Source organism: Danio rerio, chromosome 11 (assembly GCF_052040795.2).
Source record: "Danio rerio strain M-AB ecotype USA chromosome 11, GRCz13ab, whole genome shotgun sequence".
NCBI classification, from domain to species: domain Eukaryota; kingdom Metazoa; phylum Chordata; class Actinopteri; order Cypriniformes; family Danionidae; genus Danio; species Danio rerio.
The window spans coordinates 29,033,949-29,051,461 of NC_141031.1; the positions used below are offsets into that span (position 1 = coordinate 29,033,949).

A 17,513-nucleotide genomic window follows, 5' to 3' on the forward strand; every position below is an offset into this window, starting at 1 on the left:
CACGGCTACATCGAGGGCCAGCCAGACAGAATGGGCTTATTTCCAGCATCGTTTGTCTCCATGCTGGCCGAGTGAAGGCTGGAACGCCTCCCGCACAACCATCGGTAATGAAGAATCAGCAGAACAAAAGCAGCACTTACAGGCCTTCCTGCCGCACCGAGGAAAGAGTCTGCGGTTGTTCGGGCCCTCCGTGTCCCATGATTCATCCACAGTCCCATGATGTCCCATCCTGGATGCTCCCGAAATGTTCCAGAAGCACACACAGACACAGCATGAAGCGCATGCCGTTTATTTCATTCAGCTCCACTGAGATGTGAGTAATGGCTTCTGTCAGGTGGGGATTGAGGAGGTGTAATAGCAAGATCCTGTTGGAGAAATATGTTTAAAGCACAATACTTAGCTTATTTAGAGAACAACTTTAGAAATGTGAATTATGAATGTTGTGTGCTTGGGTGAATACCATTGGAAACACTCCTGGCTCTTGTTTTATTTACATTTGAGTCTTCTTTTTATACCAAAAACTTTTGCATTTGGCATTTTCTCCGCAATTTAGTTTTTTTGTCATCATTTATTGCTGTTGTTACTGTGTTTATGACTGTAAAAATTAAACAGTGCTTAATTTGGAAATAAACCATTCCCGGAACAAAACCAGGAAATAAAGGTTACCGTGACCGACGTCCTGTTCTCGGGAAAACTGAAATTGTTTGGTTGACGTCGGTCATGGTGATAGCGCAAAACAGCATCACATTTCTGAACGGTCTTTAATTATTCTGTTCCATATAAAGTTATAGGTCAGTCATGGATAATGAAAACATGAAGCTACAAACATAAATCGTTAAAACAATCACTTTTTAGTTCACTTCTCTATGATGTGCCAAGTGGAAAAAATAACTAAACGACTCACTCAGTCTAATTTTCAAGAAGAGCACACAATTACCTCTTCTGTCATTTTTCTGGCTGACTTGAGATTTCTTTGCTTCTGTCTCCTGCTATCCTGATCCATTGGCGCAGATTCATCTTCTCTTGATCAGGCTCATTATCAGATTTACTCGTGTTATTAAAAAATGAAATATGCTTGACTGCCATTTCAAATTTCTGTTAAAATAAATACCAGAATGCAAAACACGAATATCTGACATTTTTCAGAACAGTATCCAGCAAGATCCGGCTCAAATTAAGCACTGACATTAACCCTTATGTGCTGTTCGGGATGTTTTCAATTACTCTCTTTAATTTGGCCACAAAAGCAAATGGAAAGATTTTTGACGACAAATCCATTTTTGACACATCATAGAAAAATGCTTTGAAATAAAAAAAAAATTGAACAATATACTCTGGACAAATTGACTACCCTTTTGTTATGTTTGTTACGTTCTGTTTTTGCCCCATTGAATTTCATAGTAATGACATTTTTTGATTGCAAATCTCTGACACCATATAATCAAGCATTCTTGATTGTTGCCGGCTTTCCCTGTTGGGAAAAGGTACATTTACTAATTTTTTACTTTTGATCATCAGTTGCAGTGCAAAAAAAAAGCTTAGTTTCTGGATAAAAATAATATAATTATATGAAGTATAGTGTGTGTGTGTGTGTGTGGGCATGTGCAAGTGTGTGAGACAGACCTTTGCACGCTTACCTTGATATGTTTGAGAAGATAAAAAATAAGCAGCTCAGCTCTCTGAACATAGTAAACATAGTAAGTGTATTTCTGCACGCACACTATAATCTGCTGTTTTACTCTATAGAACTCATTAGAACTTTTTTTGCACAAGCCTATCTAAAGGGTTAAAGCTGACAACTGATGATCAACAGTGAAAATAAAAAGTTTGACTTCTTCCCAACAGGGAAAAACTCCAACAGTCAAGAATGCATGATTATATGGTGTCATGGCTTTGCAATCAAAAAATGTTGTTATAATGGAAGTCAATGGGGCAAAAACAGCCATGAACATAATGAAAGGGTAGTCAATTTGAACAGTTCACAAGGGTTAAATAAATAGCACAAAACACATCAGGATAAATTTAATCTCCATTATAGAACATCAAATAAAAGATATTATTGTGGCATTTTCTGAACAGTGAGGCACATTTCACTACAAATTCGCATCTGTATTTTAAAATGATTACTAAATTTGAATTCTCATTATTTCTTATTACTTCATTCATTCATTTATTTTATTTTCGGCTTAGCCCCTTTAATCCAGGGTCACCACAGCGGAATGAACCACCTACTTATCCAGCATATGTTTTACGCAGCGGATGCTCTTCTAGCTGCAACCCATCTCCATACACACTTATACACTATGGACAATTTAGCCTACCCAATTCACCTGTACCGCATGTCTTTGAACTGTAGGGGAAACCGGAGCACCCGGAGGAAACCCACGCGAACACGTGATAGAACATGCAAACTCCTCACAGAAATGCAAGCTAACCCAGTTGAGGCTCAAACCAGTGATCTTCTTGCTGTGAGGCAACATCACTACCTAATGCGCCACCTCATTACTTTATTAAATACAGTAATTTTTACGTAATAGCAGAATTAAAATCAAAAGATGACCTATAATGGGACATGCATAGCACAAAACACATCTGAGTTATATTTCACGAGATATAAAAAATGCGAAATTGAAATTTTAATCATTGTTTTTACACTCACCTGCCACTTTATTAGGTACACCTGTCCAAATCTCTAATCAGCCAATCTCATGGCAGCAACTCAATGCATTTAGGCATGTAGACACGGTTAAGCTGATCTGTTGCTGTTCAAACTGAGCATCAAAATGCGGAAGAAAAGTGATTTAAGTGACTTTGAACGTGGCATGGTTGTTGGTGCCAGACGGGCTGGTCTGAGTATTTTAGAAACTACTGATCTACTAAAATCTCTGAGGAATATTTCCAGAGCTGTGTTAAATCTATGCCATTAAGGATTAAGGGAGTACTGAAGGCAAAATAGGGTCCGACCCGGTAGTAGTAACATGTACCTAATAAAGTGGCCTGTGAGTGTATTTTGTACACTGTAAAATTGCAAACAGCATGACTTTTATTTATTTTTTCGATAATCAGGAAATAATTAATTATAAATATTGTTAAAAAAACTAACAAAACAACAGAACCAGCTCTCATTTCATCTACATTTAAATAAAAAAATATTTTTTTAGACAAACAATTGATGTTTTTAAACATTTCGATGTTTCAGAACCCAAAGTCTCTTTATCATTTATTTTTCATTATTGTATTAAATACCCAAAACTGTATTTTTTGCTTGCATAACAGAATAATAAAATACTTAATATATTATTTGTATATTAAAGTAATAAGAATGTGACTTTTTTACAGTAATGACAAGTTTGATCAAAAGTGTTTGAAACGTCAAAAAAAATAATAAATTGGGGGGAAAAAGTTCAGATGAAATAATGATGGAATAAACAGTTAAGTGGTTTATTGAAAAAACAGACCACAGATTAATCACAGGTTCAGACAAAACAATGTGAACACAGAAGCTTACGATGTGCACAGACACACACACACACACACACCTAGCTAATTTGGCCATTGAACTCACATTCAGCTGGACAGTCTTTGAGCATCTACAAACTCCTTAAAGTGCTTCGAAAGTACACAATTACACGTGGCAGAAGACATTTTCCAAATCATGTCACACCCAGGGAATATTAAATCTGTGGTCACATCTTGAAAACGTAAACAGAATCATAAAAATCAATTTGGCCACAGCTTTTCTTGACGTTAGCGCTCAACATAATCAGACTCCTCCTAAACAATTCTCCCAGATAAATTGGTGAAACTCTTCTCTTTTTGCATTATGTAGTCACTGTTGTGTATTAAAATGTTTCAGCTGAACATGAATGGGAAACTAGGGTACTGTGAGATATTTATGTATTGTATAAAAAAGAAAAATATATCTCTATTATAGGCTGTTTTTCTTGTATTTTTTATTTATGCAACTCTATAAAATATTTGTATTTTTAATACTTCTCTGGATTGCCAAAACTGTGACTTTTGAATTCAGTTATTTCTTATGGTTTATCCTTTGGTTTTTGTTTTTAAATAGATTATTAAAACACTCTTCCATGTCAAATTCTGTCTCGATTATCTCATTTCTGTACAAACTGTAAAAGCTGCTGATTGACGTGAAGCAAAGAACGCAAAGCCCAAATACATTCGAGAACATTAAACAACAGAACAAAAGTCCAGCTCAGCACATGTGTGAAAACACTCGGCAACAAGCATCGAATTTACAGCTCAAGTTTCGACATTGTCAGTCTTAAACCAAAATTAATTCGGAATAATCTCCCAACACAGTGATGAACTGCATGAAAATACAGCATCTGCCATATGCTGAAGTGTAAACCAGATGACAGGTCAATTAAAGGCCACAAAGACCAGATGCTTCACCCTATAGCCAGCTTTGGTCTAAAAATGTAAGAAAATTAAAGTGGTAACACACATACAGCACATTCACAGGAAACGCCACACTCTCGACTACAATCAAAATGTGTTTTCACAGCTCTATGTGATAAATAGCTCTTCCAGCATGTGCACCGGTTGATATTATTGACAGTATGGTTGTGAATCCTTCAACTATTGACGCAGGAAACATGTGGTGACCAATGGTGTCAGTGCATCTCTGTAATTGTCTAAAGCAGTGTTTCTCAACCACGTTCCTGGAGGCCCACCAGCTCTGCACATTCTCCTTGACCATACACACCTGATTCAAATCACCAGCTGATTAGCAAGGACCGAAAGACATGTAATGGGTGTGACAGACAAAGGAGACATCCAAAACATGCAGTGTGGGTGATCCTCCAGGAACGTGGTTGAGAAACACTGGTCTAAAGTAGTGTTTCTCAACCATGTTCCTGGAGGACCACCAACTCTGCACATTCTCCATGTCTCCTTAACCTAACACACCTGATTCAGATCAGCTGATTAGCAGAGACCGAAAGACATGTAATGGGTGTGAAAGACAAAGGAGGCATCCAAAACATGGAGTGTTGATGATCCTCCAGGAACGTGGTTGAGAAACACTGGTATAAAGCACAGGAGTCAAATCCAGCTCTTGGAAGGCCGCAGCTCTGTACAGTTTAGTTTTAACCCTAATTAAACACAGGCTTGTTTTAAAACCTACAGGTAAGTGTGCTGAAGCAGGATTGGAGCTAAAAGGTGCAGAGCAGCGGCTCTCCAGGAACTGAATTTGACACCTGTGGTCTAAAGCTAAATGAACATTTGTGAATGTCTTAAATACGCTACTCTGACTTCTATTGCTTAGTTGAGATTTTGAAAATGTATGCTGGGTTCACACCGAATCCAAAGTAAAGTATGTGCGAGCAGATCAAAGTTAATACAAACACACAAATAAAGGCCGTGAATGTGCAGAAATGGTCTTCAGCGCACATACAAGAAAAAAAAAATCTACTTAAGTGAAAAACAAAATCCCGAGTACTCTAGAACCCAGCAATACATTCCACAAACTTAAAATATGACCCATGCTGGCAAAATGAGACAAACAAATTTCAGCATGTATGATTGAACAATGAAGTTTTAAACCAGTACCTAGTAGCCATCTAATGCAGTGTTTCTCAACCACATTCCTGGAGGACCACCAGCACTGCATGTTTTGGATGTCTCCTTTGTCTGTCACACCCATTACAGGCCTATCAGTCTCTGCTAATCAGCTGGTGATCTGAATCAGGTGTGTGTGGTTAAGGAGACATGGAAAATGTGCAGAGCAGGTGGTCCTTCAGGAACATGGTTGAGAAACCCTGATCTAATGTGTTTCTTCAATATCATGGATAGAAGAATGTCAGTCTGTAGTAATAATAACAGTGTTCTAAAACAAAGGAAGATCATTTTGGATGTGCAATTACTTTTTAAAGCATATACATCATTAGGTGAGGGAATAACCTCAAATTAGGCATTATTTTGCCAGTAAGGGTCAGAAATCTTTCAATGCACTGCAGGTTGAGTTTTAAAGTCAACATGAAATTTTGGCCTACTCCTGAATGGCACACTTCAATGGTCCATGGTGCATTTCAGTTAAGATGTTAAGCCCAAAGTATACTTCAGCCTCATGCGACTGTCGATGCACATGGCCAGTTTTACAGTTCACAATGAAACACAAAACAAGTGTACTTGGTAATACTGAACATGGTTTAAACTGGGCCCTAAACTGACTTCATGTGCTTACATTTTATTGTTTACTCGCACTCATGTTGTTCCTAATTAGAACAAAAAAAGATATTTTGAAAAAAGTCCCAGGATTGGCCTCATTTAGTCTATGAATAAAAGCCATTGGGGTTCAAAAAGGTTTAAACCAAAGTGTTATTTTCTTTACAAATAATAATAAAGTATACGTTTTGGGTAAATCATCTTATTAATACTGCACTTTTAGCCCAAAATATACTTTGACTATCCGCAATGATCCACGAACTGTCCTTTTGACACAAGGAGTATCAACAGACCTCTATGCACACCTGCATACATGCGCAAAGGGATCGCCAAGATAGAATTGTCTACTAGACACACATTACAGCATTAACACTGAAACAGAATGCAAAAAACAAACCAAAAAAAAAAAGTTACATAAATGGACGGCAAACGACATCCTGGAAGACCACCAGCACTGCATGTTTCAGACGTCTTCTTTGTCTGTCAAATCCATCACAGGTCTCTCAGTCTCTCGATCCTGAAGGGCTCTTGTCCTGGAGAGTTTAGCTCCAACCTTAATCAAACACACCTGAACCAGCTAATCAAGCTCTTATTAGATGTATTTGAAACTCCCTGGCAGGTGTGTTGAAGCAAGTTAGAGTTAAGCTCAGCAGGACACCTATCCTCCAGGATCGAGTTTGGACTCTCCTGCATAAGGAGACCTGGAAAATGTGCAAAGCAGGAACGTGGTTGAGAAACACTGCTGTTAATGACTCAGTGCTGCCCCTGGAGTCTGGTCGAGCACAAAAAGGCATTTGTGCTACACATGTAGAAACTTATTTTATCTTTAAGCAGTAATGTGTGAGGTGGAATGAAATGCACAAGGCGAAGTACACCTGGGCCTTTAGTCAAAAAAAAAAAACAGAAGAGAGAGAGAGAGAGAGAGAGAGAAAAAAAAGTCAGTTTTCAGATTTTTTTCCATTCATAAAGCTCTCTTAAATGGTCCTTTTTGGATCACCGAACTGTATTCCAAATAGTCCGATCTGGTTATTTAACAGTTTCATGTTCCAATAAATAATAATAATAAAGTCTTGCATCTTTTTATCCCTCTAACTGTTGCAGAGGGCAAGTGGGACGCTTATTCATGTTGACTAAGATGTTAATGCCCTGAAATCTTTGTTGAAACATTGTGTTGCAGATTTGCAGAGCGGACACGGTAAGGCTTGTCAGAACACATTTAATAAGAAAGAAACACAAAGAGGCTCAGATCAAGCCAACTGGCTAACTGCTCGTCTTCTTCAAAAGTTCCAATGCCCGACTTGGGAAGAAAGGCAACATCTGTCAGTATTTTAGTTTTTTCCAGGCACATAACGGGTGAAATACTGTAAGAGTTCATTTGGTCTTGGACTACAGCTTGATGTCTGTGGGTTTGGTTCAGTGCAGTTCACAGTGGTCAATTAACGGCAGGGTGGATCACAGATCTGCGTCTCTTTGGCTTTCGTTCAGCTGCTGCGCATCCAGGCCCTGCATTTACAAGGCTTTAAGCACTACCGAGTCATTAAAGGCCACAATTACAGGCTCATCTGTACAGCTTGATTTTGCCCTCTGCGCTGAGTCTCTGAATGATCTCAGTCTCGAAATCAGCATTGTGGACGCCTGTTTTTCGAAAGGCACCTGCGTATCTGTTGTACTCCCAATAGTGGTGCCAATTTCCTTGAGCGTCCGCCCCGTATCCAAACACTGACACCTGTTGGGATTGAACACCGTGATTAAGTGTCTGGTGACGCACAATTGATTGCCTTGGCTGTAAACTCAAGTACAAACCTCGTCACAGAGATGCAGAGCAAATATTATGGCTACTATCCCAGTGGACGGGTATCTTCCATGACGCTCTGTCCACTTGTCGTGTGTGTACTTAAAGAAAGCTGGATTTACGACCATCACCTGGATGACACACAGAGGACGAAGAGTTAGGTGGATTCGTTTATAAATTTACGAGATCCAGCATGATTTATACTGACCTTGTCTTTATCAGCGTCTATACGGTTTTTCACTCTCATGTACGTCCTGTTTGGAACATACAAACTGGTTTAGCGATACGTTTTATGGCATTTGGAGTCATTTTGGTAACGTTTCAGAAAGAGTTTACATTTTAATCTCTCCAGTAGAAAGGGCGCTGGACAACCACTGCATGTCTTTCAGCTTGAAGGGAAGAAGGACGAGATGGACTCCAGGTCTTAGATTGATGGCGCTCTCTGGGTACAAGAAGTGGTGGGTGGTTCGGTTACCAACATCCTCGTCATAACCCACAGTTACAGCCTTATTCATTCTGTGAATAAACACAACAACTTCACTTATTGGTAAAGTAACTCAAAATAAAGATGAACCCTTTTTAAATGTCAGAGTAGCCCTGATTACGCCGGGTAATTGCATGTGTTTTCATCAATCTGATCACAATTGATCTATTCCACCAGATAATGTTTGTGTATAAAATATGGTAGCACTGTAGATCAGTGGTTGGCACTGTCACCTCACAGCCAGAAGGTTGTTGGTTCAAGTCCCAGCTGGGTCATTTGGCATATTTGTGTGGAGTTTGCATGTTCTTTTAGTGTTCACCCGAGTTTCCTCCAGGTGCTCCGGTTTCCCCCCCACAGTCCAAAGACATGGGCTATAGGAGAATTTAATAAACTAAATTGGCTGTAGTGTATGAGTGTGAATAAGTATGTATGGATGCTTATATATATATATATATATATATATATATATATATATATTAGTAATAAATTTTTATATATATATATATATATATATATATATATATATATATATATATATATATATATATATAAAAATTTATTACTAATATATATATATATATATATATATATATATATAAATTTTTTTATTACTATTTATATATATATAAAATTTTTTTATTACTATTTATATATATATATATATATATATATATATATATATATATATATATATATATATATATATATATATACATATAATTTTTTTATTACTATTTATATATATATATATATATATAAATTTTTTATTACTATTCATATATATATATATATATATATATAATTGTTTTATTACTATTTATATATATATATATATATATATAAATATATATATATATATATATATATATATATATATATATAATTTTTTTATTACTATTTATATATATATTTATATATATATATATATATATATATATATAAATATATATATAAATAGTAATAAAAAAAATTATATATATATATATATATATATATATATATATATATATATATATATATAATTTTTTTTATTACTATTTATATATATATATTTATATTTCTAAATTATATATATATTTATATATGATTTAGCCTTGTTTTATCCACAACGTATTTGTTTGGATGTCTATTAGACATCTTTTAAACAAACAATGCTTGCTAGGATGCTAAATGCCAGTATAAATGGAGTCACTTCTAGAGGGAGTCAAAAATGTGAAGAATAAAGATAGCTCCACAGAGATTGTTTTCATGGGCACCCGTTTATCCTTTCAAACTTGACTAAATTGTTTGCCAATCAGTGTAGTGGGATTCATTCATTTTCCTTTGTATTAGTTCTGTATTTTTCAGGGCCAACTATTTTGGCATGTGTTTTACACAGCACAACCCAGTACTGGCAAACACCCATACACTTTTAATTTAGTTCATCCACTTCAATTATAGCGCAAGTCTTGGGACTGTGGGGGAAACCAGAGCACCTGGAAGAGAACCTCTGCAAGCACAGGGATAACATGCAAACTCCACACAGAAATGCCAACTGGCCCATCTGGGACTCAAATTATTGTTGTTGTGAGGCAACAGTGCTAACCACTGAGCCACCCCTGTAGTGGGACAAAATCTATCAACACCTATTCAAATGTTTTTTAAAGAGGAGGGTTCAAAGCAGGAATGAACTAAATTACAAGTAAAAAGTCTAAATCTTGATAACAGTGCAAGTAGGTCTCAGAGAGAAGTTTAAAATAAACACCACAATAGTTCATGACCCTTTAAATACCATTCTGTGGATAAAAATAAATAAATCTGTGTGTTAGTGGGAACTAAGTTTAAACACAAAAGAGCAGAAAACGCACCTAATAACTGTTGAGTGAGAATCTATCAAGGCTCCATATTTGGACTTTAACAGGTTCCCCGAGTTCCCAACAACTGCACACTTCCGGCACTGGTTCTGCCGTGGTGTTTCATCCTCATGTGGAGGGGAAATTATCTTAAACATCTTCTGAGTGACGTCTTTAATCGTTCCATCAGATGCCTGCAGAGACTATGCAAAACAACATCATAAACAAAACATACAGTTTAAACCAAACGATGCTGCTAAAACAAGGTTCCAAATAGAGCTTGGCCGATAAATGATATTATATCGAATCGTAATAAAATTTGTGTCATTATCAATGATAATCTCTGAACCTTTTTTACTCTATATTGATCTAAAAGCCAATCACACAACAGAAATGTGCAACAATGGGAATCTAAAGATGTGTTGATATTAGAGATGTACTGAATTTTTGGCCACCGAAAATTTATCAGCCAAAAATGTTATGCCATTAATTGGATCCTCTATTTTTTGTGGCTTCAGTCATTGTTGAGGGGAACTCTTTTAAATCTGAAAGCATTATCAATTAATATCGAAATATATATTGTTATTGTTCAATATGAAATGTAATTATTGAGACTGCATTTTTGCCATATTGTCCAACCCTAGTTAAACTCTCACTTAAAGTCTAGAAAATTTATATAATAAACATCTTCAAAACAGCCCATATGCCTTCAGTGGTTCAACTGAAATATTATCAAGTTACAAGAATACATTTGTGTGCACATTAAACAAAAATAATGACTGCATTCAACAAATGCTTCCCCGCAGTTTCAGGGCTCACATTCAGAAGAAACGGTTGAGTAAAGTTTTTTTTTATAAGTATTTTTGTAGCATAATAACATTCAGATTGAACTACTGGAATATGGTCTATTTTGAGGATCCAACATGTCTAAAACTTGCTGTCTATGGAGTAGTGCTGCACAATATATCATTTTAGCATAGATATCATAATGTGAGCATTCGCAATAGTCACATCACAGGAGTCTAGATTATAATACATAATTTTGCAAGTGTTTAAGGCCTTTGACTATGAGGATTTTAAAACCATTTAGGCCAAAGAAATTGTACCATTTGTAAATTTAATAACGATTAATTTTATCAAACTGTTTATACAATAGTGTTAAGGAAAACAAAACACTGTTTTTGTGTATCTTTGTCTTTATTTAATCTATAATTGTAGATTATTGATTACATTTTTGCAGATGCACTCTTACAAAATAATCTCAATCTAAAATTATTAATTATTTCCAAATAGAGATATTCAAGTCAAATTATAAATTATATTAATTATAAATATATTAGAAATGTTATATATATATATATATATATATATATATATATATATATATATATATATATATATATATATATATATATATATATATATATATATATATATGTGTATATATATTCGCAATGTTAGATTTTTCTAATATCATGCAGCCCAAGCGGTAACATCCCACTCTCCCTTGTGAAGCCAATACAGAATTTATGCACGTAAGAAATGGCGACGGTTGGCCACGCCTACTTGTAGCTTCATTTGCGCTCTTTAGAAACCGATAGGTGATGGATAGTACGTCCATATATTTTACAGTCTGCGCTGCAGCCCTGCTATGGAGGATGAGGGAGCTCTCGGATTTCACCTAAAATATCTTTGTGTTCTACAGATGAAAGAAAGTGGCGGGTTTGGAATGACAGAATGAGTAATTAATAGCGTAATTTCCATTTTTGAGTGAGCCAACCGTTTAAAAGAGATAATCCCCCAACTATGACCTTTATATTATATAATTAAAAATATTGCTTTGTGCTATACAGATGGAAACTTGAGACGCTTGAGGCAGACCAACATCAGGCTAATTCAAGTGTGCTCTCAGTGCCTGCAAAAGCCTGAAAGCCTTTAATTAGGCTAAATTAAACCTTACTGAAACACATGGCAAGGCCGACAAACCTATTTGTGCCCTTGCTCCCAAGGGAGAATTACTTTTTTGTTTAAGGAAACCAGATAATGGCTGGATTTCGGGGGGGGGGATCCACAGTCATCGCTTTAATGATGTTTGGCAAACAGATACGATGGTAGTAAGTAAACTTGAGAGGTCTGGAATGAACCAGCTGTTGTCTTTCCCTGACGTGTCCGTTTGCCAGAGAAGTGCAAATGATATCTACAGCTATGATGATATGACTTTAGAGGCATGCCTGAGAATCCCGAGAGCTATTCTGTGCCTTGTTTGGAGAGGCCAATGGCTATCTAGAGACTTAAGAATAAATCTAAATCGATCTTTTTCATTCAAAGCAGAAACTGCAAAACAGATCCACTTCAGTGAGATCTATACACATTGTGAGTTTATTTTCTTTTTTTGCCCAATCATCATTCATCACGTATTTATCTGATCAGGTCTATGCACTTCTACCCAAATAGGATGCCAATACTGAGGCCTGTGCTCATTCTGACCTTTTCAACAGTTTCCATTTTAATCTCCAGTTTGAAAAGGTGAAGTGCAAACATACTTATTCAAACAACTATTCTTAATTCAATTCTATTAGTCACATGCTCTTTTAAATAGTTTTATTGGTTTAATATTTACTATTTTTTTCTCAATGTCTCAAAAACTTGATCAAAATCAACAGATTAACATTTTTCTCTCTTTTGTCCACACATTTTGATGAATAGGGTAAATAACATGGCTTGTATTTCTTCCTATACCAACAAACTTCTGGTGAATGATTAATGTGACTTTTTTACAATTTTATAAGGTTCCTTTTACAGCATTGATGTTGTAATGTAATTAAAACACAATCAGTTAAATAGACTTCACCATTCATTTAGTTGTTCAAGCAATAAAAGAAATGAAAAGCCATCAACATGGACGTGCCAGTCGGGATTAGCAGGCTTGCGCAGAAACTCAATTGAAAAGAACTGGAGTAAAATAAATGTTCATATTTTAAAGACACGGCGGGGAAATTTGGAATTTAATGCAGAGCTTCTTGTACAAGGGAGTGAAGATCATTGATTTTTAAAGAAAACACAACTTAAACGTGCCGAATTTGTAACTGCATATAGTTCACTGGAATCAGCTAATCATGAAATTAATCTAAACATTTCAAATGGTTTTTAGCCTTAGGGTGTATACAAACTTTAAAATTAAAACCAACTCTGGTGTTACTGCTCAGTTAAAAAGAAAGACAATTTTGTCATCATTTACTCATCCTTCACTTGCTCCAAACCTGTTGGACTAATTTTTTTCATCTGTTAAAACCAAAAGAAGATGTCTTAATTAGGCATGGGGCGATAATCCTTTTCAAGGTATACCGTGCTTTGGAAAAGTCAAGGTTTTAAAACTGCCAAAATTTCCTGCTATACCATTCCTAGGGTATGCATAACATTTTTTATTCACGTTTTTTTTGTTTGTTTTTTTAGTACAACAGCATCTCCAGCAGAAAAGATGTCCAAATATGTCATTTTAAATGTAAAGATATCTGTGTTTTTGCAACAAATGAAGACAGCACAAGTCAATGATCTGAATTATTCAGCCTGACATGTTTACTGCTCCAAAATAGTTTAAATGTTTGCCAAAATAAAATATATTGTTCAAAGGGAATTTTTTTCACCCAGACATTTAAAAAGAATATATTTTAGAGCAGTATTCACAATACTGTCAAACCGTGATATTTTTGTCAAAGGTTCATATACCAGCCATATACTGGCCCATGCCTAGTCTTAATTACAGCTAAAACCCTGTAAGTACTCTGACTTCTACAGTATGTGTTTTTCCTAATTTGAAAGAATGGTTGCATGTTTGCAGCTTTCTTTAAAATATCTTCTTTTGTGTTTAACAACCAAAGTAAAATGTAACTCCAAGATTTGGAACCACGTGTTGTGAGTAAAACGTAATTTTTGGGTGAACTATCCCTTTAATGCAGTTCATCTAAACAAGAGTGATTGTTTGCCACGCACTAAAGTTCAAATTGCATCAGACTAAAAAGATAGATCTCGGTTCACTTCCAACAGAGTTCTAGTCAAGTTTGGTTTAAAGACTAAAAACATAAACAAACAACAAATGACATGTCGCAAGATGCAACTATAGAAAAGGACAGAATGCTTAATCATAACTATTTCTTTTGTCAGAGTTACGTTGCCCATTGCAGTTAAGTAAAGGCATCAGAATGTCCTCTTCTAGCAGCAGATGTTTCTTTACGCAAGTCTTGAGTTTTTGTTTGGTTTTGACACCTTTACACATTTTATACACTCTTTACAAGTTCTTATCTTTAAGTTTGGCCTTAAAAATAAGTGAGAGAGCTAAACAGAACTTAACATAGTATTTCCTTTTTTACAGCAAAGGTTCCAAATTTCAACTGAACACATTCTTAGATTAAAAAGATAATTCACCCAAAAAAGAAAAATCTGTCATGATTTACTCATCCTACACTTGTTCCAAACATGTTTACGTTTCTTTCTTCTGTTAAACACAAAGATACATATACTGAAGATGTTGAACAGCCATTGACTTCCATAGTATGTTTGTTCCTACTTATATATATATATATATATATATATACACACACACACACACACACACACACATGTATATATATATATACACATTTGTATATATATATATATATATATATATATATATATATATATATATATATATATATATATATATACACACACATGTGTGTGTATATATATATATATACACACACACACACACGTATATATATATATATATATATATATATATATATATATATATATATATATATATATATATATATATATATACATACACACACACACACACGTATATATATATATATATATATATATATATATATATACACACACACACACGTATATATATGTATATATATATATATATATATATATATATATATATATATATATATATATATATATATATATATATATATATATATATATATATATATATAAATATATAATCATTTTAATTGAACAACATAATTAAAGCTTAAAGTTTATACATCAATTAATATTTTTTATTTGAATTAAATTGCATTAAAATATTTATTTTAATGATTTGTGTTTGTTGGCATGAATTTAAGATTTGCATTATGAGTTTTATATAATTTCATATAATTTTGGTGTTTCATTTTTAATTTTTCGACTTTAACTGCAGTTTGACAGTTTCACTTTCACTCAGGAACATATTGTTCATTTCCCCGTGACAAACTGAGTTACCAGATGCAAATTACCAGCAAATACTGGTGGAAGAGTGTTGTTTTAATAGAATTTGATACTGCACGCCGAATGAAAAAAAAAAAAAACTTCACTTCGCAGTTTGTGATGGTCCTTTATGGCAATCAAAAAAAGTAAATAAAAATTACTGTACATTGTAGATTCTTAATCAAAATATTTTTCTTATCATATTTAAATCGGAATACTGGTGTTCATTTAAACATCCTCTGAAAGTGCCACATGATGTCGCAAGCTGTCAAAGACAGTGCTTTAATGTGCCATAATGGCATTAAGTTTCAGAACCTAACCCTATCCAGAATGCCTTGTTATGTGTACAACTGAAGAAGATTGAATGCAAGTAAATGATAGGACATTATCATTTTGGGGGTGAAATTACAAATTATCCCTTTAAAACTAGCATTAACCATCATGTGCCTCTTACCAGCCACCACTTCAGAGAAAGTGGATCTACGTCATCATCTCTGCCGGTGAGGTAAGGTTTCTGTTTCTGATCATAGCGTTGGTCAAACCACTCTGACACACCTCTGTCTGCTATACATGATGTACAGCTACAGGAATGACCTCGTCTTGGCTCAGTGACGGGGTGTAACAGAGTCTGGTTCTTCACTGGTATCCTGACATCATGGTGAGTGGGTAAATCCGTGATGGGCACAACACCGGCCTTCTGAATGGTGTGAGCAGCTATCATTAAAAACAGAATAGCACCTAGTAAAGCGCCTAAGCACAGTTTTCTTCTAGACATCATGGTTAAGGCAGACTAAACCTCAGGGTGGATTTTCAGGAGGAAAAGATTTTAAAGAACCACCACAGTAACCGGAATTCACGTCTGGCTATTTCCTGTCAAATGGATTGTGGGTTTTATGGTCTGTAAGGAGTTGCTTTACAAAAACAAAATGACATGTGAGGTGGGAAATGACATGATCTTCAATCAATTGAGTTCATGACTGGATCTTAAAGGCTATTCAGTCCATTATGACCTCGTTCTGTCTCTCCGTCCTTTCATGATTTTGCAAAGTCAAAGCACAAGTTCTCACAGTGGAACATGCTAAAAGGAGACAGGCATGATATTTCTCGATCTTCAAAACAGGAAAGAAAATGAGCCGGATGACGAAGCAGGTTCACTTCCTTTCTGTTCAGCTGTAGGCGTCTCTGCTCAGATTTTAATCCTCATTTTAATGATTACCCAGTTTTGTTAAAGAACCCTGAAAAAAATTTAGAAAATCAAAAGTTAGATATACTTTTGTCGTGATCTCAATCTTCACTTTTTTTGACATTCATTTTACAAACCTGCTCTAAACGGTTCACTCATAAATCAAATTTTTGGTAACAAAAAAACAACTTAAATACTAGTAATTTTCTCATCCCAATATTGCAGAAGGGCTACTTTAAGAGGTTTTGGATTAGTTTTTTTAGCCACAGTCCACTTTAAATTAAGAGTGATTATTACACAGCTGTCTGGATTATTTCATTATGATTGGTCAGTAGCTACATTCCAAGGCATGTTAATCTGAGATGACAACCACTAAACTAATTCCACCAGCTCATACAGGTACTTTGACTGTCAGTGAATATGTTCATATCTATAATTATATATGCCTGTCTGTCTCACGGCTGTTTTTGTTTTGATGTTGTGACTGAATATGTAGGGTAGTATTTGCTCCATTCGAGACACAGTTTTCTTTTCTGTCAGCATTATATTTAAGAATTCATAAACTATTACGGCTCAGAACAATTTTTGTGACAAATTTTTATGTTTTGTGGCAAGTAGCAGTAAAATAAAGGGGATAAAGAACATCAAGGCAGTAGTTTTTGCAGAATAGAGCAATTCAGTCTTATACAACAGCTATCCAATTTGGACTGTCAGGCTTTATTCTACGATAAGACCAGTCTAGATGTACTTTATCCCTTATTGAAACAGTGTGCATGTGCAATGCAATGA

The 17,513-nt window shown here is 35.0% G+C and overlaps 2 protein-coding genes across 19 annotated transcripts in view; one reads left to right on the plus strand and one right to left on the minus strand.

Moving 5' to 3' along the window:
* The window catches only part of unm_sa1614 (un-named sa1614), a 91,546-nt gene extending 87,447 nt beyond the window's left edge, over positions 1 to 4,099 (plus strand). For all 7 annotated transcript variants that reach the window (XM_087273748.1, XM_087273750.1, XM_087273751.1 and 4 more), the window contains one exon: positions 1 to 4,099. In XM_087273748.1, coding sequence (XP_087129874.1) covers positions 1 to 75 — 75 coding nt within the window. In that variant the 3' untranslated portion in view covers positions 76 to 4,099.
* Positions 3,421 to 17,513, minus strand: part of st3gal8 (ST3 beta-galactoside alpha-2,3-sialyltransferase 8) — a 26,339-nt gene continuing 12,246 nt past the window's right edge. For 2 of the 12 annotated variants that reach the window (XR_015501902.1, XR_015501906.1), the window contains exons 2-8: positions 15,996 to 16,776; positions 10,313 to 10,500; positions 8,318 to 8,497; positions 8,190 to 8,235; positions 7,993 to 8,112; positions 5,783 to 7,915; positions 3,421 to 4,848 (exon numbers count right to left, since the gene is read on the minus strand). Coding sequence is in view for 3 of the 12 variants with exons in the window: in XM_087272250.1 (XP_087128376.1) it covers positions 7,748 to 7,915; positions 7,993 to 8,112; positions 8,190 to 8,235; positions 8,318 to 8,497; positions 10,313 to 10,500; positions 15,996 to 16,319 (1,026 nt within the window). In the remaining 9 variants the exon portion in view is untranslated. 12 annotated transcript variants of the gene reach the window in all.